Raw genomic sequence first — 21,907 nt, forward strand, 5'->3', positions numbered from 1 at the left:
CTTTAATTAACACAGTGTGTAAAACTACTGTGAGAATTTTATTGACTTTTATGTTTTCTAGAAGCTTAACCATTCCTTTTGTGACACCATAATTTTGCTCTCCAGCCCCCTCTTAACAGATAATACAGAAAAAAAGAAAAAACTCAGCCCAGTTTATCAGAATTATTACAGACTCCACTAACTGACTGTGAATTGATGAAAATAATTTTAGTGCTTTCCAAGTCAGTTATTTCTAACGCAGCTATGAAAATAAGCAGTGGCCTATGCATCTGCACTCTGAAAGCAGTGTAACCTACACTGCCTCCCCTGTTTTTTCCCATCTGTCTTAAAGAGGAATTTCTTTTTTCTGTTTGTGGGGCTGAGCAAGTGTCAGGAGAGTGAGTGGCAATGTAAACCCGGACAATGAAATGATGAGACCTGGCTTGATCTGCACGTGTTACACTTTGTCCTTTCTTCTCGATACACGAAGAAGCGGATGTGTGTCCACACAAACCTCTCCCATTACTGTCCTGTGTGTGCTGAGCAAAATTGAACCCATATGTCTTTAAAATGCCTTTTCATTTCGATGGCTTCTTTGAACATACTGATCTTGGTGCAAATGTGGCCCTTTGGACTACTAATGCCCGTTTGCTCTTCCCCAACAGGCATCACAGTTGATAGGCACGGATTCATTTACTTTGTGGATGGGACCATGATTCGGAGAATTGATGAGAATGCTGTGATCACGACTGTCATTGGCTCAAACGGTCTGACTTCCACACAGCCACTGAGCTGTGACTCAGGAATGGACATCACTCAGGTAGGCACCACTGGTTTTCAAGCGCTATCACCATTTGGCATCATGGAAATGGATAACAATTTTCTCATACAGAAATTAGGTAGAAAGGAAGCCTGGCGTATCCGTTATAACACCAGATAGCAGAAGTTTCTCTTGATGTAAGTGACTTTCTTCCTCCTCTGAAAAACTCCAAATGAGAGAAAAGGGAAAACTAGGATGGGAGTAATGCTAGGCGGAATGCTGGCGTGAAAAGTAAAGTCCAAGTTTGAATCAACTAGAGGGTAAGACCAATTTCATTTATTGAATTATTTTCCAAGATATCTAATTTTATTCTTTTTGAATAATACAGTAACTCCCATTTGGAAAAGCACTGATTACTAAAGTCTTTAGAAATCTTTTTTAATGAATATATGAACATGACTTCTTATTCATGTGTATGTAAATAGCTATTTCTAGGGCATTATTTTTCTTTTTTAAGTAAAAGCAACATTCCCTCTGAGATCTATTTTACATTTATTTAGGAAAGCTTTTTTGCCAATGAGAATAAAAGGGAAATTCAGTGTAGTTCCCATCTGAGTCCAAAATTCTGATTTTACAAGAATTCTAGAAAATCAGGATTAGACAGGTAGAGATTACAGAGCATATAGCACAGTCCCTGCACCTTGTGAACAACTGTCTTAGTTTGCAGAGACAAGAGGTTGGTGTGTTAAATGAGGGAAATAGACTAGACAGTCATCAAAGGGACTTTCAAACTAACTTCCATGAATCTATGACTCTGATGAAGTAGATTACTTATCTTCTCAAATGGATTAAAATAGAAGTTTAGAGTTTTAGAATTGGTGTATCAGAAAGAATGGTTTTGACTATAAGTGATCAGACAAAGTGATTTCAACAAGAAGGTTTCATTAACTCACATCGTGAGATGAGCAGAAGTAGGCAAAAATGCCAGCAGATCACATTGTGTCACATTGACCAGAATTAAATCACTGGCAAAGGGGAAACAGGTTTCCAAAATGGATTCGGAACTGGGGCAGCCTCCCTGAGCATATCGCTACCTAATTCTAGAACCCAAATCAGGGTTCTGTTAGCAAGGAATGAAGGACTGCTGTTTGGTAGGCAACCAGCCATAGTCTCCATAGTTAGGGTACCCCTGCCTCACCCCAGTAACTCAGAAAATACTCAGAGTCAACTACAAAAAATAAAATAAGAATTGGAAGGCCTGGAAAGTGACAAAAGGAATGGACTATCTTTGAGATACAAGTGGATCAGGCTATCCTGGAGCAACCTAACTTTCCATGATGCAAAATCCTGCAGGAGGCAAGCAAGGGGAGCAGTATTTATGGCCATGAGGAAGGGTGTGAATGTGTTTATATGGAGGAAAGGGATGAAAGAGAGAAGGTGCACGTATATGATTCACTTGTGGGATATTTTTTACTTAAAATATAACACTTAGTATTGCAATCAGTCAGCTGTAGACAATCTATCTGTTTCTGTGTGGCAAACTTATGCTGAAAAGAGAGTTCTTTGTCTACATAGAGCAAGCACAGGATTGCCATCACCACGAGAAAGGTTCTTTTCCACATAACAGTTCACAAGCCATAATTGCCTCCGTAAAAGCTACCTCACCCCTTTCAGACTGTAGCCCACTGAACAGGAACCTGGTAACCAGGAGACAGACTTACAGTTTTTCTATGGCACTTCACCCCAAGTCTCGATTTCCCTGAAAGGCACCCCTGACTCCTCCCTTCCCTTTTCCTTACATAACCTCAGCATGAGAAAAACAGTTGGGTTTTTTGGGGGGTGTGGGAGATGGAGAGTTGAGTGGGGTAGGAGGGGGTAGATGCTACAAACCAACAGGACAGCCTAGGAGAGAAATCAGGCTTCATGGGACTTCCCTGGTAGTCCAGTGGTTATGGCTTCATGTTTCCAATGCAGGGAACACAGGTTTGATCCCTGCTCAGGAAACTAAGATCCTGTATGCTGCATGGTGGTCAAAAAAAGAAATCAGGCTTCATGTCCAAATTATTTAGCTGCTATCTCCACTGCTGTCCATCACTTCCTGTGGTGTCCTTCAAACACCCTAAAGAGTAACTAGCATCTTTCTTCTTAGGCTGGCGCAAGACAGTGAGGCCAGACTGATTTCTCCTTAAGTGTCCACAGTATAACCTTCCATTTTTATTAGGGGCCTGCTTTTCAGGGTCCCAGTTCTTCCGTCTGGAATTTCCACTGCTGGTCCAAATCCCCTTTTCCACTCTCCTTACACCTTACCTCTTCTTGGTCTCATTCCCTTCCTGAAATTTAACATCACTACATGTACTGTATAATCTGCTCTCTGTTGCCAAGCTATGTATCCAACTGTAAAGAACTGTATGTAAAGTTCTTTAGACAAGCATGGTAAGTGCTCAGCAGGCACAGTTAACATACATACCAATACCAAAGAGATACTATGATGCAATAAGCTTGAAGGAGTAGTGAGAGATGAAGCTAGAGGGTAAGTGGGAATAATGTGGTAAATGACCATATAAGCACGATCGCGTTTCAGTTTTATCCAGTGGACAATGGGGAGCCAATGAGAGCATTAAGCAAGAAAATGTATTTTTAAGATAGTCTTAAACATGAAAATTCTTTTCTAAAACTTTTATTGGAATATAGTTGATTTACAATGTTGTGCTAATTTCAGGTGTACAGCAGAATGAATCAGTTATACATATACATATGTCCACTCTTTAAAATTCTTTTCCCACTATAGGTCATTACTGGGTTTTGAGTAGAGTTCCCTTTGCTATACAGTAAGGCCTTATTATATATATATATATATATATTTATATTTATATATATATATAAATATTTATATATATATATATACACACACACACACACATACATACATACACACACACCAGAGAAGGCAATGGCACCCACTGGAGTGGCACCCCACTCCAGTACTCTTGCCTGGAAAATCCCATGGAGGGAGGAGCTTGGTAGGCTGCAGTCCATGGGGTCGCTAAGAGTCAGACAGGATTGAGTGACTTCACTTTCACGCATTGGAAAAGGAAATGGCAACCCACTCCAGTGTTCTTGCCTGGAGAATCCCAGGGATGGGGGAGCCTGGTGGGCTGCCGTCTATGGGTTGCACAAAGTCGGACATGACTGAAGCGACTTAGCAGCAGCAGCATACACACAAACACACACATTATATATATATATATTTTTTATATGTGTATGTGTGTGTGAATGTGCACACTAAGTCACTTGAGTCATGTCCGACTCTTTGCGACCCCATGGACCACAGCCCGCCAGGCTACTCTGTTCATGGGATTCTCCAGGCAAGAATACTGGAGTGGGTTGCCATTTCCTCTTCCAGGGGATCGTCCCAGACCAGGGATCGAACCCGTGTCTCTTATGTCTCCTGCATTGGCAGGTGGGTTCTTTACCACTAGCGCCACCTGGCGGGATTATCAGCTTAATCACATAGTAAGAGCAAATAAAGGATTGAGTGAGATCTTCCAGGGAGGGGATGTAAGGATAAAAAAAGAGAGAGAGAGAGAAGGCTTCAGACCAAATTCCAGCCATATCAATATTCAAGAAAAGGCTAAGGAATAGGAACCCACAAAAAGGAAACTGAGATAAAGAGACATGACAAGTAAGAGGAAAACAAGGAATGTGTGTGGTCAAAAAACCCAGGGAAGTGAGCTTTTCAAAAAGAGGGGAACGATTAATATCAAATTCTGCTTATAGGTCACTAAAATTAGGTAGTTTTTTTTTTTTAAGAAGCCATTTGGTTTGACAGCATTTGTGACTCTGATAAGAGTGCCTTTGGTAGAGTGCTAATTAATTGGAGTTGGATGGCAGTGTTAGAGTGGGAGGTGAGGAAATGAAGAAAGTGAAAATAGATCACTCTTTTGAGATGTTGGGCTCGTAAGAGGAGGATTTGGCATTGAAACAAACCAGCTCCCAGGTGCGTGCGAGTAAGAACCCAGGTGCGGTACAGGTAGACAAAAGCTGGAAGACACTGAAGGAAATCCTCTGGGTCAGAGTGTCGACCAGGAGGAAGCCAGCATGTGGCACGGCTCATCCTTTGTGGCCAGAGCCTCCCCTGTCTGTTTTGACAGTGGTGGCAGATCGGGGGCTTAGGTTTAGCGTGACTTTACTTAAGCACATGGGCTGTGTTGAGCTAAGGGAAGAAAGCTGAGTAGGGAGCTTCATAACACCTTCCAAGAGGAAAGCCCCAGTTGTTTATAGTGGTACTTACAGTGATCCAGCTGAGCTTACACAGTTCTCAGTTTTATATTTCAGTAAATCAAAATATATTGATGGGTGAGGGTGGAGACAGATGTCTAAATGAAAGCACACAGATTCTGCTGACAGGCACAGGCAGGAGAGAAAAGAGAGGCCTGACTGCAGCATGAAGATTTGAATCAGACCTCATGAAGAGCTTACTGATTCTAAGACTATGTGGCAGCATCGTACATTATCGAAAGACTTTATAGAATTACCACCTTTTGAAACTTTTAAGGCAAATGTTGGATAGCAATCATCTATGAACACTTGGAATACATACCTCTCTGGATTCAGGAAGATGGATCAGCTGTTTGCTGAAGATCCTTTACAATATCTTGAATGTTTCTCTACAGAAATATAACCCAAATGCAAAGTTCCTTGTTACTTTTCCTATATTTCAAAACCAAAAGGTCCTGGGACTTAACCCTGGAAGTCCAGTGGTTAAGATCCATGCTTTCACTGCCTGGAGCCCAGTTTCAATCCCTGGTTGGTGAACTAAGATCTCGCAAAAAAGAAAAAGGTCCCCAACAAGGGAAGTCCCATTCATGCTAGCAGAGTACCTCTGGAATCTGAGGTGATGCGTTGGTATTCTGTACTTCTCTGAGACAAACCTGAACCCCTAGAAAGAATCAGTCCTCAGAAGATAATGAATGTCCTCCCTCTAATAATTCTAATAATACCTGCTACCACTTATTGAGAACTTACTATGTGCCAGGAACTATGCTAAGCATCTTATTCACACTGTTCCATTTTGTCTCCACCAGCCTTAGGAGGTAGGTGTAATTATCCCCCATCTATAGAGAAGAAAACTAGTAGTCAGAAGGATGACGTATTGTATATGAGCACAGAGTCATTAAGTGATACAGCCAAGATCTGAGCACAAGCCTTCTGACTCCCATGTGAAGTTTCCCCACTTCTACATTTTCAGTGACAACTGGAGATGACTAGATATCATTGTATTTAGTGGGTGACAAATGTCATTTGGTTGAGGAAGATGCTGTTTATTTAGTGGCACTTTAGGCAATAGTTTAATAAAATCTAATCATCTCAAGAAATGAAATTTGCTTTGACAATAAAATCAGCCATTTGTTCAAAATCAATATCCTTTTTCTGATTTACTGAAATGCGAAACTGAACTCTCAGTATAAACTCTGAAGCATAACTGCCCATTGTAAGCACTGCTATAAACAACCAGGCCTTTCACTTCAGGAGATGAGTTGATTATGAAGAGATCAGGCTCTTTATTTCCATTGCTGCTGCTGAATCATCTAGCTCTGGTAACTCACTTCCATCTCGTGCCCGACTAGAACGGAATTGGGAGTTAGACCAAGTCTCTTGGTGCGATAACAAATTTGAGAGTTGATTTGCTCCTTGGATCCAGCCTAATGCTCTCCCCCAAACCAACCCAAGAGAAGATACACAGGCAATGTAGGCCTCTTGTAGGCAGATAATCCTGTTTACCCACTGTCCATGATGTGCACACTTTGAGGTGTTTGAGTATCCAGGACGTAACCAGTCCTCTCTGTATGCTTGTTGGATCATCTTCATACTACAGAGTGGTTCCCCAAAGCATGCACTTGTCTAATGGGCCTAACAAGTGGAAGGAGGTTCATGGTCCTTGGTTATGAAAGAAGAACAGTATCTGGTTCTTTGGAGGAAACAACCTTGATCCCACGCATTCAATCTATTGAGCTAATCTACTGGGAATTCTCCTCCTCTCCCCAGTCATTCCCTCCAGAATATTCTCACAATTCAGTAATAGTGAGATTATTGTGAGATTATTAATAGAATATTAAGCCAGCCTCTCCTCAAATGCCTCTTGGGATAGGAAACTCTTTCTCCATCGAATGTCTCTGACTGATGGAAACCTCTTCTGGGATCCCTTTAACATTAACTTTTTAATCTTCCTTTAATTTTCACCATCTAGCCTTTACTGCAACTCTTTAGGCCTTGTGGTATGAATTTAATCTGTCTTCTAGGAAATAAATATATTTTTGAACCAAGTACTATGCTTAGTGCTTTCATATATATTATCTTCTTTAATCCTCATGGCAATTTTTCACGAGAAGTGTTATGTTCCTCTATTTTTAATCAACATGAAAAGCAAGGTTCAGAGGAGTTGAGAAACGTAGTGAAGGTCATACAACTGATCAGTGGCAGAGTTAAAATTTGAACCTGGTCGACCTGATTCCAAAGTTCACGTTCTTTTCACCAAACTACTATATCAAACCACTTTTTTCCACCTGACAGCCTTCTCGGTGCATGTGATCAACTCTCTCAGACCTCCTAAGTCACATCCCTGGTTCATTGAACAACACTTCACTTGCCACGGTATTGTTTCCTTCAGCATTCTCCTCACTCTTCTCTGAATGTGTTCTCATTTATCTATATCTCTTTGCAAGTGAGGCTTCCAGAAATGAATAAAAGAATCCAGATGTGTTCTGACTCAGTCCGAGGTAAAATGGTGACTGTCACAACCCTTTTTCTCTACTCTCTGTTTCTGTTCATTTTGCCTGGGGGTTTTCAAAAGGTTTTGCCAAAGAGCAGTTACTTCAAACAAAAGAAGTCCCCATTTATAAAACTGGTGCCAACAGCAGATTCAAACAAGTAGTATCCTAGAACCTTCTCTATTCAAACTCACTCCCATACAGTAGGACTTTGTATGGAGACCCCCAAGTCACTTTTGAAAAATGTTAGGGAAATAAAAAGCACAGGTTAAGAAACCACAGTCAAAGCTGTGTTGGATTTTTGGTCACTTTTGATATACGTTGTGATTATAGAGGGACTTCCCAGATGGCACAATGGTAAAGAATCTACCTGCCAATGCAGAAGACTTAGGAGACGTGGGTTTGATCCCTGAGTTGGGGAAGTACCCTGGAGAAAGAAATGGCAACCCACTTCACTATTCTTGCCTGGAAAATTCCATGGACAGAGGAGCCTGGTGGGTGGGCTACAGTCCTTGGGGTTGCAAAGAGTTGGGCATGACTGAGCATGCATGCAAACACATGATTATAGAGGACTAAAAATTCACATGTCTCTCATCCCCATCTCCTCACCCTGTACTTACAGACTTGATTATTTGCTTGTTTTGACTGTAACCCTCACTGATAATTATATTTTACACTATTGTTCAGGATATAAATTGAAATAAAAATTTCAGGAAATAATACTTACTTTTACTACACATGCATCATAATACAGGATCATATGTTAGTTTGTATTCAATTCCAGCTCATTAGATTCAGTCCTCATCTTTGTTTTCTGCTACCATCCAGTATCTTCACTACCCTTCCTAGCCTTGTGTCACCTATAGATCTGAATGCTTTCTGTGTCTTCATCCATGATGAAATTTTATGGATAGATAGACCAAGGAAATTGTGGCACCACTTGACTAGTTATCTCTTAGATTGTGAACCCATCTGTTTGAACTATCACCTATAGGGTATAATTCATAGTAGATCAGGAAATCAATATGATGGCCTATGACTAGTTCTTAAGAAAAATGAAATATAACAAAAAAATTCAGAGTGCATCATTTATGGTAAGTGTAAGTAAGTATTGTTTCATAAAACTTATTTCAATTGTACATCCTGAACAATAGTGTAAAATATAATTCTTACTGAGGTCATAGTCAAAACAAGCTTGAAAGCCACTACCCTCACCCATATTTCCCCTAACTTGTCCACAAAGGTATCATAAGAAACCTTACCAAGTTGGTAACTCTGTTTAAAAGGAAATAAGAGGACTTCCCTGGTCATCCAGTGGTTGAGAATCCACCTGCCAATGCAGGGGACACAGGTTCAATTCCTGGCCCAGAAAGATTCCACATGCTGCAGGGCAACTAAGCCCGCGAGCCACAGCTACTGAGCCCATGTGCCCTAGAGCCCAAGCTCCACAGTAGGAGAGGCCACCACAGTGAGAAGCCTGAGCACCGCAACTGGAGGACAACTAGGGAAAGCTGGCAGGCAGCAACAAAGACCCAGCACAGTCAAGAACGAATTTGTTTTTTAAAAGAAGCAACTTTATTTAAAAAAAAAAAAGAGAGAAAGGAAATTAGAATCCCTTGACATAATTTGTTTTGAGTCATGGTATCCAAAAACACCACTTCCTCATCTAAGAACTAAGAAAAAAACTGTTTAATAATGCTTTCCTACAGCAGCATCCTTGGAAGGAAAGTTATGACCAACCTAGATAGCATATTAAAAAGCAGAGATATTACTTTGCCAACAAAGGTCCGTCTAGTCAAGGCTATGGTTTTTCCAGTAGTCATGTATGGATGTGAGAGTTGGACTGTGAAGAAAGCTGAGCGCCGAAGAATTGATGCTTTTGAACTGTGGTGTTGGAGAAGACTCTTGAGAGTCCCTTGGCCTGCAAGGAGATCCAACCAGTCCATCCTAAAGGAGACCAGTCCTGGGTGTTCATTGGAAGGACTGATGCTGAAGCTGAAACTCCAGTACTTTGGCCACCTCATGCAAAGAGTTGACTCATTGGAAAAGACCCTGATGCTGGGAGGGATTGGGGGCAGGAAGAGAAGGGGATGACAGAGGATGAGATTGCTGGAAGGCATCACCAACTCGATGCACATGAGTTTGGGTGAACTCCGGGAGTTGGTGATAGACAGGGAGGCCTGGCATGCTGCAGTTCATGGGGTGGCAAAGAGTCAGACAGGACTGAGTGACTGAACTGAACTGAACTGAAAGCAACATCAGGTCCCCTCCTTGCAGTTTGTGGAGCCCATCTTTGGATTCTTCTTGAAGTCAGACCTATGTGTAATGACCTGTATCTTCCAGCACACCTTCTACTGCCCAGTATTACTCATAAAAACTTGCTCTAAAAAACTCATTTGCAAGTTCTAAGAGGTAACTCTTTCTGTCCAGAAAAACTTGAACTCAATGTAAAGAATTGAAAGAATTTGATGCCTTTCCACAATCCCTGCACCCATCTTGGACTTTAGGAACTTAGAATCAGTGTTCTTTGTGGCCATTCTCTTTAACAAAGAAAGCAAAGCTTACCTCTCTCTCATCCGTCAGCATTATACCACCTGCCCCAAGCCTCAAAACTTTGCCTCCCTGGTAGTCTTCAGCTCTCTATGTGCCTGAAAAAAAAGCTATTTTCTATTTTTCTTTCAATTTTCTTTGCAAGTTTCAGATAAACTAACCACAACTGGATAGAAGGGAATCATAAAGCCTCCTCTTCAAAATCTACATGTCAATTCAATTTTGTACAAGTGGATTCAGCATATTCTGTTGTTCGAAAAACTACATATAATAACATGGAGGCATGAAAAGTTACAGCAATCCAGGGAGAACAAAGAAAAGAAACAGTAGCTTTAGTACAAAAAAGGCACCTTCCTTTCCCCTTTTTAAACTCTTGCCTAATATCTCTCATTGTCTCTTCTTCAGTCCCCTGCCAACCCTTTCATGTCTACAGAATAGCCTCCATCATCCTGAGTGATACAGATGATATTGAAACTCAAGTTCTTCAGGGGTTACTGGCTTTCTTTGTGCACTTCCATCACTCTCCATGTGCACACTGAAAGAGAACAGAATTAGATCTTTGGAATGAAGGCCATTATAAGTGAAATTCCCTGCAGGGACAGACTTCTGAATTTTGTGAAGCTCCGTAGGGAATCAAGAAAAATCTGAATTATAACAAGTTTGCTTGAATAAAGGGATTTCCCAGGGGAGGGAAAAAAGAAAGTTTATTTTAAAAGTTCTTGCCACCAGAGATGAAAATCTCACCACCTCCACCCCCAACACACCCTCCCAATGCTTCAATGACTATAGAACCTATCTTATACTCAGAGCCAAGAAAAAGTCTGTGGCCATGCTGCAGAGAATTCAGACTAGGGACATGTAGTAAAAGGAAGGAGTAGTGCTTCAGATAAACGGCAACACAGGGAAGATGTAAGCAAGTTTTCTGAAACATGTAAGCACCTCTATCCAGAGCCAGCAAGACCAGTGGGCAGCAGGGACAGCTGGGTGGGAATAAAAGCTGCTAAGCTGCTAAGTCACTTCAGTCGTGTCCAACTCTGTGCCACCGGCAGCCCACCAGGCGCCCCCGTCCCTGGGATTCTCCAGGCAAGAACACTGGAGTGGATTGCCATTTCCTTCTCCAATGCATGAAAGTGAAAAGTGAAAGTGAAGTCGCTCAGTCATGTCCGACCCTCAGCGACCCCATGGACTGCAGCCTACCAGGCTCCTCCATCCATGGGATTTTCCAGGCAAGAGTACTGGAGTGGGGTGCCATTGCCTTCTCTGGGGGATAAAAGAGAGGTGACCAAATAGATAAGAGAAGTTTAGGGAATAGAGAATGGCTCAAAGGGCAGATTAACAAGGCCCAGGGTGTAGTTGGCCAAAAAGTTCGTTCAGGTTTTTCCAGCACACCTTACCCGAACGAACTTTTTGGCCAAACCAATAAAATGAAACCACTATTTGCTGGCCCTTGTGCCAACCATTTACTTCATCATATTTGGTTACAGTTAGTTTAAAAACTACATCAACCACTTTTTGTGTGTGGCCACACCATGTGATATGTGGGATCATAGTTCCTTCAACAGGGATCAAACGTGTGTCCCCTGCAGTGGAAGCAGGGAGCGTTAACCACTGGACTGCCAGGGAAGTTCCTGAATCAACCACTTCTATAGTGGCCACCGACTAATGGACTGGATGGCATTACAACTCATATCAGGATCATGAAAATCTGGTGCATACATCCAAGGGAATATTATATAGCCTTTAAAAAGGAGGAAACCTTGTCACATCCTACAATATGGATGAACCTTGAGGACATGCAAAATGAAATAAGCCAGACACAAAAAGACAAATACTGAGTGAGTCCACTCATATGAAATATCTAAAGTAGTAAAAAAAATCATAGGAACAGAAAGTAGCAATGTGGATACCATGGGGAATGAGGAGAGGAAATTAAAGTTTAGAGTGTCCTTATTGCAAGATGAAAAAGCTCTAGAGATCTGTTGCACAAAAATATGAATATATCTAACACAACTGAACTGTGTTTAAGCATGATTAAGACAGTAAATTTAATGTTATGTGTAGGGGGTATTATAATAATAATGATAAACTCATACCAACCAAACCTCCAATGGATTTTCTCACTTTCTTTCCCTATTCTCATGCCTGGACAGCATAAGAAGTGCAGCAGTCTTACTGATCAGCCATTGGCTGTTGCAGCAGTCCAGATGTAAACATCCTAAATCAGCAATGTTCTGCTCTATTCACTTGAGCCACATGCACCCTGTCAATCCGTGTCAGTCATAGCCAGTCCCTCCCATGGATCCAAAGGCTCATGTGTGAATGTAGAAATGGGGGCAGGGGGTAGTGCTATCCTCTACAGTAAAGAGGGAGCCCAGTCTACACCAATTATTAGCCACACTGTTCTCGAAGAGCTCAATATATCAATAACTTTAAATGTGAAAGTATTTAGAGAGTGATGACTGTTGAATAAAAATGAGCAAACTTCTTGTCAGATGCATTTATAAGGGATTCCTTGGTGGCTCAGTGGTAAAGAGACTGCCTACCAATGCAGGAGACAGGTTCAATCCCTGATCTGGGAAGATCCCACATGCTGAGGAGCAACTACGCCCGTGAGCCACAACTTCTGAGCGTGTGCTCTAGAGCTCAGGAGCCACAACTTCTGAGCGTGTGCTCTAGAGGCCAGGAGCCACAACTACTGTGCCCATGTGCCTCAACTCCTGAAGCCCTTGCACCTTAGAGCCTGTGCTCCACAGCAAGAGAAGCAACCCCCATGAGAAACCTGCACACCGCAACTAGAGAGTAGCCCGCGGGCAACAACAGAGACCAGCACAGACAAAAATAAAAACATAAAATTATTTTTAAAAAACACGTTTATAACCTTGGAACAATCATTCACATCTTCAAGAGTACTAGGGGATATTTTACTAAAGTTCTCTGGACGATTCCCTAACCACCGACTTCCCTTTGCCTACGGGAGCGTGTCTAGTAGAGAGAAATAGACAGTCCCAGGTGTGAGTCCAGATTCTGCCATTTATTAGCAGTGCAACCTCAAGCAAGTTACTTAAGGTCTCTGTGTCTGCGCTTCCTCAACATTAGGAAGTGAGATAAAACCCTGCCTTGTCTCCTAAGGCTATTGGGATAGTTAAACAAGAAAACAAATATGAAAGAACTTTGTTTTTGGAAAGGCACTTGCAATTGTAAAATGTTGGTCTTGATCAGAAGTGAAGAGAGAGGTCATGTGGCATTACATGTAACCTTGGGTTTTATATTTCCCTTTGCACCATCAGTTAGGTGAGTGGAAAGGTTTCACAACCCTCCATCTATACAGCAATCAAATTATGCTATCACACAGCATGAGATGACAGTTAATGTTAATGTTGTTCAGATTCTGATTTGACAGAATCAAACAGCACTAAGAACCATTTTTTTTAAAAAAGTTGACTGTAGGAGTCCCTAGAGGCTTTTCATATTACTCACCTATAAAGGAATGATCCATTAGCATTTGTGGCTGAAAATTACATAATAGTGCAAAATAAACAATGTTTTTAGTTGCCATCTCTATATTTGAAGAAGAGAACATCTATTTTTGAATCATTTATTCTGTTGTCCTTTGAAATATGGCAATATATTTTAAAAAATTAAATTGTCTTTGTCTACTTCTTGACCCCAAAGAAGTTGCTGTCATTTCAGATTCTGTCATTTCAGATTCAGCACTACACTTGGAAAACAGACAGTAGAATTTTAAAGCCAGTTAATTATTCCTCCTTATGAAGGCTAATTCAATAAATGACCCAATTGTTGATTAAATGACATCGCTTTTTTTTTATATATAAAAGCGCTTGGAAAGTATGAACTGCTTTACAAATATAAGGGATGATGTAAGGTGTTAATTGGCATCTTCAGGAAATATTTTCTGTTGATTCATCATGCACTTGTTAAAATGGGAGGACACAAGAACAAAAAAGTCTGCAAGGTCATTCTTCTGATTTTGTAGTATCTGTGGTTTTCAGTCGCTAATTTAAATGCATTCCTGGATAATGTTATTTATTGCTCACTCAGTCCAAAGCTACTCTCCTTGCTCTGTCCAATGCAGGAAAACACCTTCTGAAACTGCAAAAAGAGAGCCAAACTTTTCTCTAATCCTTTAATACAGGGTGCAAGAGACAAAATCAGGCCTTGAGGGCAGACTCTCCTTCATAATAAAAGTTCATATTAGAAGTCAGTAAAGTAGACTGTGTGGGAACACAGACCACATGGATTAGGGTCCCAGCTCCACCACTTGCTGGATGTGTCCCTCTGGGGGAAATTCTGTACCTGTCCGTGGGGATGATAATGATGTTTTTCTCTATAAGAAAGTTGTGAGGACTAAATGAGATAATATATTTTAAAAAGATCACTTACTTAGCAGGACTTCTCCAGCGATCCAATGATTACAACTCTGCCTTCCAATGCAGGGGATGTGGGTTTGATCCCTGGTTGGGAAACTATCTATCCCACATGCCCCAGAACACAGCCAAAAAAAAAAAATCACTTAGCAAAGTACGTGACTCATAAGTGCTCAATGAATTAGAGGAGGAGAAACAGCAGCAGCACTAGCTGTAGTATTTGACCTTCCATTCACAGAATAGAAAATTAAACAGATCATTTACAGAACCAAGATTTTTTCAAAGAGCCAAGAAGTTTGGAACTGCTATAGAAACTGTATAATCTTCCCTTTTGTCCTTTGTGCATAGGTGGACCTTCTCAGAGAGCCATGCAAATACTTGTAGATGAGTTTGATGGCGTGTAGCAAGCATATGCTCCAGAGATGGCTCTTAATCTGCTGTGACCTTCACAGAATGTTTTATCTGCCTAATGCTGATATGAAAAGCTCTATCTAGATCACTTAAAGCATGTTTATGCTAGTCATTGAATGGTGCCCCAAATCCTTCATTTTCTTTCTACTTTCAAGAAGGGTCTCACTGACTGTGGAGCTAAGGTTGGGATGTAGTATGAGTGTCATACATCTGTGACTTTGAGATGTAGAGGTTTTAGATCATCTTCCAGCTTTGAAATCAGGAGGTAAAAGAGCAGCTCATTCAGTGGATGGCCATTCTACGTGGGTCAATTTCACACAAAAAATTTAATATGAAAGTACATAAGTAGGAAGACATAGTTTATCTAGGTCAACACGAAGGATATGACTCTCCCAAGACAAAAGAAAGGCCCCCAGGTAAGTGGAAAATCAAAAGGAAAGAAGTTATGAGGCTGATATATTCATAATAAGAAAGACAGCAGTGTCCTAGGATTTTTGAAGCAAGCTTAGTCTGTGAGTTGCTTTGTCTTTTTCTTTTTTTATCAAGATATTCAGGTTCCAAAGCATGTCAATCAATTTGAAAAATTCAAATGTGTAAAAACCCAAATTTAACAAAATTATAAACTGAGAGAAGCTTTACAGTAAAATTCTCCACAGAGTTCCTTTAAATATCAATCATTTCCCTTCTCCAAATTCATTCAAACTCTTTTTTTTTAAACTGCACTTTAATTCTCTTAGGTAAAATCATAACCGGGGTAGAATAAGCTATTACCTGAGATATTTGCATTATTGCTCCCTCCAAAGTGAACACGTGGTTGTTTACATAAGAAATAAAGAACAGCAGGCCAACATCTTCAACTCCAGCACAGCCAAATTCTGCTGAAATGTCTGCACACAAGCAAATAGCCAGAGTTGTCAGAGCCCTTAAAATAAAAGTCAAGTACCGTGCTCAATGCTATATCGAAAACCTAATTTATCCCATAAATAAAACTCCCTTAGCAGTGTCCTCTTTCCACACAAAGGACAATGGCATGTTAGCTCTTATTAAAACTATTAAGCACCAGAGGGAAAGCATCTTCAAAATTCAGAGAGAGTCACAAGATGCAAAGCTTGCAAACTACTTTTGAACCACTCAGTCTTACACACATTTTGCCTGGCAGGCGCCATGACCTGAAATAAACCTGAAACTCTCTAAGATGCAGAAATATTTGGTTGGCAAATTCAGTGGTGAGTATCTAGGGCTTATATGGCCAACACCTTGGACCGAGTCCCAATGTGAGCCTATTGGCCTATCGTTCAGACTTTATCTTTAAAAGTAGACTTACAAAAAAATTAAAAAAATAAAAGTAGACTTACTCTCTATTAACTTTGGGAGGGGAAAGTGCCTGAATCAGTGCCAACACATCTTTATTAAATGGAAGCACAATTCAAAGAGAAAGTTCTGTTGGCTGTCATCAGTAGTGTCATCCTTTCATGCAAAAGTTAGTATATTTGCAAAAGTGAACACGTGAGGTTATAAAACAAGGGTCCCCAACATCCGAGATCTAATGCCTGATGATCTGAGGTGGAGCTGATGTCATAATAATAGAAATAAATACACAATGAATGTAATGTTCTTGAATCATCCAGAAACCATCCCCCTCCCTGCAGTCCATGGAAAATTTGTTTTCCATGAAACCAGTCCCCGGCACCAAAATGACTGGGAACGACTGGTATAATACACTTACAAAGAGGCCGCACCTGCTGAGAGATGTTTTTCTTGAGATGCATCAGCCGACTAGGTGTGCATTTGGGCCACCTCAGAATACATTCCCATTCCAAATCAAGGGGAAAAGGATTCTGAAGGAACAATCCCAATTTCTGACAAGGATACAGCAAGAGAGAATATAAAAGATATTTAGTAGTAAATGCCCAATGTATTATTATTTATAAGTAAATTCTAAGCACACAGGAAATATTGTCATGGGCCCACTTTATGAACCGTTCAGTACGAACTGTGTCTTCAAAAGATGTATGGGAGAGTAGAATGATCCATCATGAAATCATCCTCAAAAATCACAAGAGTGAGAAGCTTTTCAGCAACAAGGGCATCAACATGGCAGTTCCTGAGAGTCAGAGAAGCCCTGGTTAAAGTCAGTCACAACCAACTTCATTCAAGTCCACACACAGTGGGTTTATTTTATGTAGATATTTTCTGGAAATGGCAGGTTCACAGACCAGGAGATAAACCAAGGATGCTAGTGACTAAGAAATTCTCTCAGTACCAGAGTCTTTGCTGGTTCTGGCTCAATTTTACTAGTTTTCTATGACCAGTGTCCTGCAGTGGGTATTGCTCTTCCTCTGTCCTTGTATATGAGCTGATGCTGTGAATATCTCTAAAGATCCAGTCAGAAAAACAGAAAGCACATTAGTCATTTTAACAGAAAGAAATTGAATAGAGGGAATGGGCTGCACAGGTGTTAGGGGGTTGCAAAACAAGAGAGAGAATACCTGCAGCCACCACCTCTAGGGCTGTGGAAACAGAGGAAGGGGTTGAAATTGTCAGAACCAAGAGGGCTATATGTGTGCGTGCTAAGTCATTTCAGTCATGTCTGACTCTTTGCAACCCCATGGATTGTAGCCCACCAGGCTCCTCTCTCCATGGGATTCTCCAGGCAAGAATACTGAGATGGGGGAGGACTTGATCCATTGAAGTGGTACCTACTCCTCTGAGAAGAGGATGCCACTGCTTTGGGCTGCTTCTGGTCACTCTGAGGGCGTGTGATGAGGCTGATGTGAGTATGGAAAGTGCAGCCAGTTACTGCCGCTCAGTAGGAAGGGCTACAGTTACAGCAGAATTCCTTTAGCTCCCACATTGGCAGGATCTATCAAAAAGCCAGCTGGGGGAAAAAAAAAGAAAAGAAATGGAGTTTGCAGAGTCCCAATCCCAGTATCACAGAGCAGTGCCGTTAAAGGGGTGAGTCTGGGGCTGCAAGCTGATCGCTCACTAGCACACTGTGCAATGAGGTGTTAGATTTCCATGTCATTGTTCCTGCTGGAGTCACTCAGATGTGGCTACAGTTTGGAGGAAACATTAATTAGAGTGGACTGTTTGCCACAGAGGATTTCATCATTGCTGGGAATCCATAAGAAGCCGTTATGGGGAGTCCTCAACCAGAGCTGCTCAATGTGTTTGTGAGAGTGACTGACTCCCCTCTTGTTGAAGCTCGGGTCATCACTATTTTTTGCTTTTGTTCAGGCTCAAGTCTGTAGCCTGTCTGCTTCCTTAAATGATTCTGTACACATGGTAAGCGGTCAGGTGGCCAGTCTCCAGAGTTCTGGAAGCATGAGCCTGAGCTGGGCCATCTGTTGAAGACGTGCTGTTTTGTATTACACACAGGGAAGTGGTGGGCAAAACCCGGAAGCGCACTGGAGGCCTAATGAAAATAAGACCAGTTAAATCTTTCCTCTAAATGTTCATTAGGCCATCTGTTCTTATTAGTGTCCTTATCATTTGGAAACATTACCGAGTTAAGATGAGACACAATCTGTGGAATTCTAGTCTAACTTGAAATGAACTTTTGAGTAGAGCAATCATGACTTGTGATATTTCTCTTCCCCTTTAGAACCCTGCCCACTTCTAAACATTGCCATGGTGAAATGTTTTAATAGTTCCTTCCTGAAATATTATACCGGAAAGCAGGGTTAGCAGTAGCTACAGAAATGAAAACATAATCTCCGAGTGGCTGATCAATGAAATCAGGCCATTTCATAAAAGCCATGCAGTCATACTTCTGGCCTGTAAATTGCTTTAGGTGCCAAAGGGAATTGGAAGCTTGGTCTATCCTGTCGAGCCAATTCTATAATATTAACAACCTGCAACAGACAAGTTTCTGCAACTGCTCAACAGGAAGAAATGCTACAGAATGATTCCAGGGGCTTCTTCAAAGTCCCTGGGCCCTACAGGTAGGCAAAGCCTTGGCTCTCAGGAGGATGTAAGCCCTACCTCCACTGTATGAAGACCTACAGCGGTCTTCTCCGTACTCTAAATTCTCTCTGAATGCATGGTCTTATCACCTGGTCTCACGGGGGATTTCATGTTACCTTGGACTGTTCTCTGGTTGTCTCCCCTTCAATGTGTGTATCTCCCACAGTGCTGAATATATAGTGGGAATTTAAGATGAAAAAGTGAAAGCATTAGTCACTCAGTCCATGTCCAACTCTTTGTAACCCCATGGACTGTAGCCCGCCAGGCTCCTCTATCCATGGGATTTCCCAGGCAAGAATACTGGAGTGGATAGCCATTCCCTTCTCCAGGGAATCTTCCCAATCCACGGATTGAACCCAGGTCTCCTGCACTGCAGGGCAGATTCTTTACCATCTGAGCCACCAGGGAGTTTAAGATACATATAGGGAATTCCCTGACAATCCAGTGGTTAAGACTTTGCCTTCCAATGCGAACTGACTTCCAATGTCAGTTTGATCCCTGGCGGAGGAGCTAAGATCCCACATGCCTCACAGTCAAGAAACCAAAGCATAAAACAGAAGCCATATTGTGATAGATTCAATAAAGCCTTTAAAAGTGGTCCATATCCCAAAAAGTTATTTTTTGATAACAACAACAACAAAAGAAATACATATAAAATTGAATTGAAATAAAAACTCACACACACACACACACACAAAAACGGTAAAGCTTTCACGTTCCTCTCCCCACTCACAGAAGTGCTGAAGGGGTTAAGTTCTTTGACTCTAATGATAAAACCCAAGAAACAGAGAGATACAAATAGTAAATTGGCAAGTAGCATCATGTACAATATGTTCTTGTTACAATAACAATCAAATTTACAAACAAATTAGCTGTGGAGTCTGAAGGACATTCTGTAGTTTTCACACTGGGCCTTCATCTCCTGCTGATAGATGACTTTGACTGTAAATTGAAAACTGGAAGTGGTTAAACATTTTGTGTATTCACAAGTGCCATTTCTAAAATTGAGGCTTCAGAGAGGAGATGCAAGAAAGGGTGACGGAAACTCAGAGCAATTATGCCTGTTATTAAGATGAGGTAGTGGCAATTACACAGCAGACTCATACAGAGTGTGCACGTGCTGATTGCTCTGAGGGAGCCTCTAAGAACAAACTTTTATAGCACCCATCAGGCCTTGGGTCTCTAGAGGAAGGAGAGATTTTTCAGGCACTCTGTCAGTGTGCTTTTGGACTGAGCTCATGGCCACAGGAACCATCTTGGAAGAGATATGTACTTTTTTCTTAATAAGTGTGAATGAAACTCTCATGTAACAGAGTGGTTTCATTCACTCTTTCCTATTCTCAAGCTCTTTTTGTGTCAGGACCCCTCGACCCTTCTAAAAATTGCTGGAGACTTCAAAGAGGTTTTCTCTGTGTGGGTTTTATCTATTAATATTTATCTTATTAGAAATTAAAAGTGTAAATTTTTTAAACATAAAGCTATAGTAGCCTCAGGCATCTTCCAGAAAACTCCACTGTATACTCATAAGAAAGTACAAAAAGCAAATAGTATTAAGAACAGTTTTGACTTCACAGACCTCCTTGGAAGACTCTCAGGGATCCTCGAAGTCTGTGGACCAAAGTAGAAATATTTCCTCAATTCTAAGACACCATGTATTCTAAGACATGGCATCAATTCGATAACTTTACGTAGTAAGGAGAGATACTCCATTAAATGTATGTATTTATTATAAGACACAACCTCATTTCAGAAAACTTAAAATTTAAGATTGAGGGAATATGGCCATTCCCATTAACCTCAGTGGGTCTCTGGAAACCCAGATTCACTAACTCAAACATGTTGATGAAAGTTGGTTTTTCTTAGAGCTTATTTGTGTTTTACAATTTCTAAAATGCTTTCATGGACTGAAAATGTTACAGTTAGTGAGGCACTAATGTTTTCCTTCAACAAGCATTTGCCAACTGTAATACCAAATACTGGAAATACAAATATGAATGAGTCCTCATTCCTGTGCTTGACGACTCACAGCCCTAATAGAAAACAAAGGAAGGCAAACAAGTATTTATGGTATAATGGAGAAGCATTGGATCTGAATGAGTCACAGAACTGGAGGAACAGCTTGAAATACCCGAAGATGGAGCTCTGGGTACACAGGAAGGCTTGAGGTTAATCACCAAGTTAGTCATCCTCATAACAAAGGGCTGCCCTAGTGGGCTTTGGCTCTGGTGTCAGCCACTTTCGGGGCATTAATTTATGTCAATTTAATTTAATTTTGCAAACACTGGTCATCTATCACAGAGATGTAAACCTAGAAATTTGCTAGACCAGTTTGACCAGTAGCGCCAGACACAAACAAAGCCTAACAGAGCATTTTCTTGGTTGTGATTGGATTCAGCTGAGAAGAACAGAATGTCGCACACACACACCCCCGCCCCCTGCCACACACACACACACGCACGCACACACACACACACAACTGTGACATAAGCAAGATAGCAGCCAGACTTGATCCACAGTCCAGGACTGGGTGGTAGTTCTATGAGGTCATCTGGGACCCAGGATCCTAGAATTCTGCCCCGCCATCTTGGTGCATGCCTTTCATTTTCATGGCCACCTCATGGTCTAAGACATCTGCTAAAATTACCACCGCTTATATCCATACTGCATGCTGGAAGAAAGGGCAAAAGGGGCTCATTCCGGTTGGGTCAGCTCTCCTTAGGCAGCATCAACTTAAAAGTGTGGCTACTTTCTCACCTTGTCTTATATCTTATTGCCTTGAACTTAATCACATGGCTACAGCTAATTGCAAATAAGGCTAGGATGTCTTCTGTTCTAGACAGCAGTGTGCCCAAATTTGAAGATTAGATATATACTACTAAGGAGGAAAGGCTTCCCTGGTGGCTCAGTGGTAAAGAATCCACCATCAATGCAGGAGCCGCAGGAGACTCAGTTTCGATCCCTGGATCAGAAAGATCCATTGGAGGAGGAAAACGGCAACCCACTCCAGTATTCTTGCCTGGAGAATCCCATGGACAGAGGAGCCTGGTGGGCCACAGTCCATAGGATGGCAAAGAGTCGACCATGACTAA

At 41.3% G+C, this 21,907-nt stretch overlaps 1 protein-coding gene across 2 annotated transcripts in view; it reads left to right on the top strand.

Annotated features, from left to right (window-relative positions):
• TENM1 (teneurin transmembrane protein 1) overlaps positions 1-21,907 on the top strand; it is a 904,402-nt gene that overhangs the window by 831,827 nt on the left and 50,668 nt on the right. For both annotated transcript variants that reach the window (XM_086388154.1, XM_086388153.1), the window contains one exon: positions 645-799. In XM_086388154.1, coding sequence (XP_086244280.1) covers positions 645-799 — 155 coding nt within the window. The remainder of the gene's footprint in view (positions 1-644; positions 800-21,907) is intronic.

This window comes from Bos grunniens, chromosome X (assembly GCF_055505025.1).
Source record: "Bos grunniens cultivar Pamir isolate PY7600 chromosome X, Bosgru_T2T1.0, whole genome shotgun sequence".
Lineage (NCBI taxonomy): Eukaryota > Metazoa > Chordata > Mammalia > Artiodactyla > Bovidae > Bos > Bos grunniens.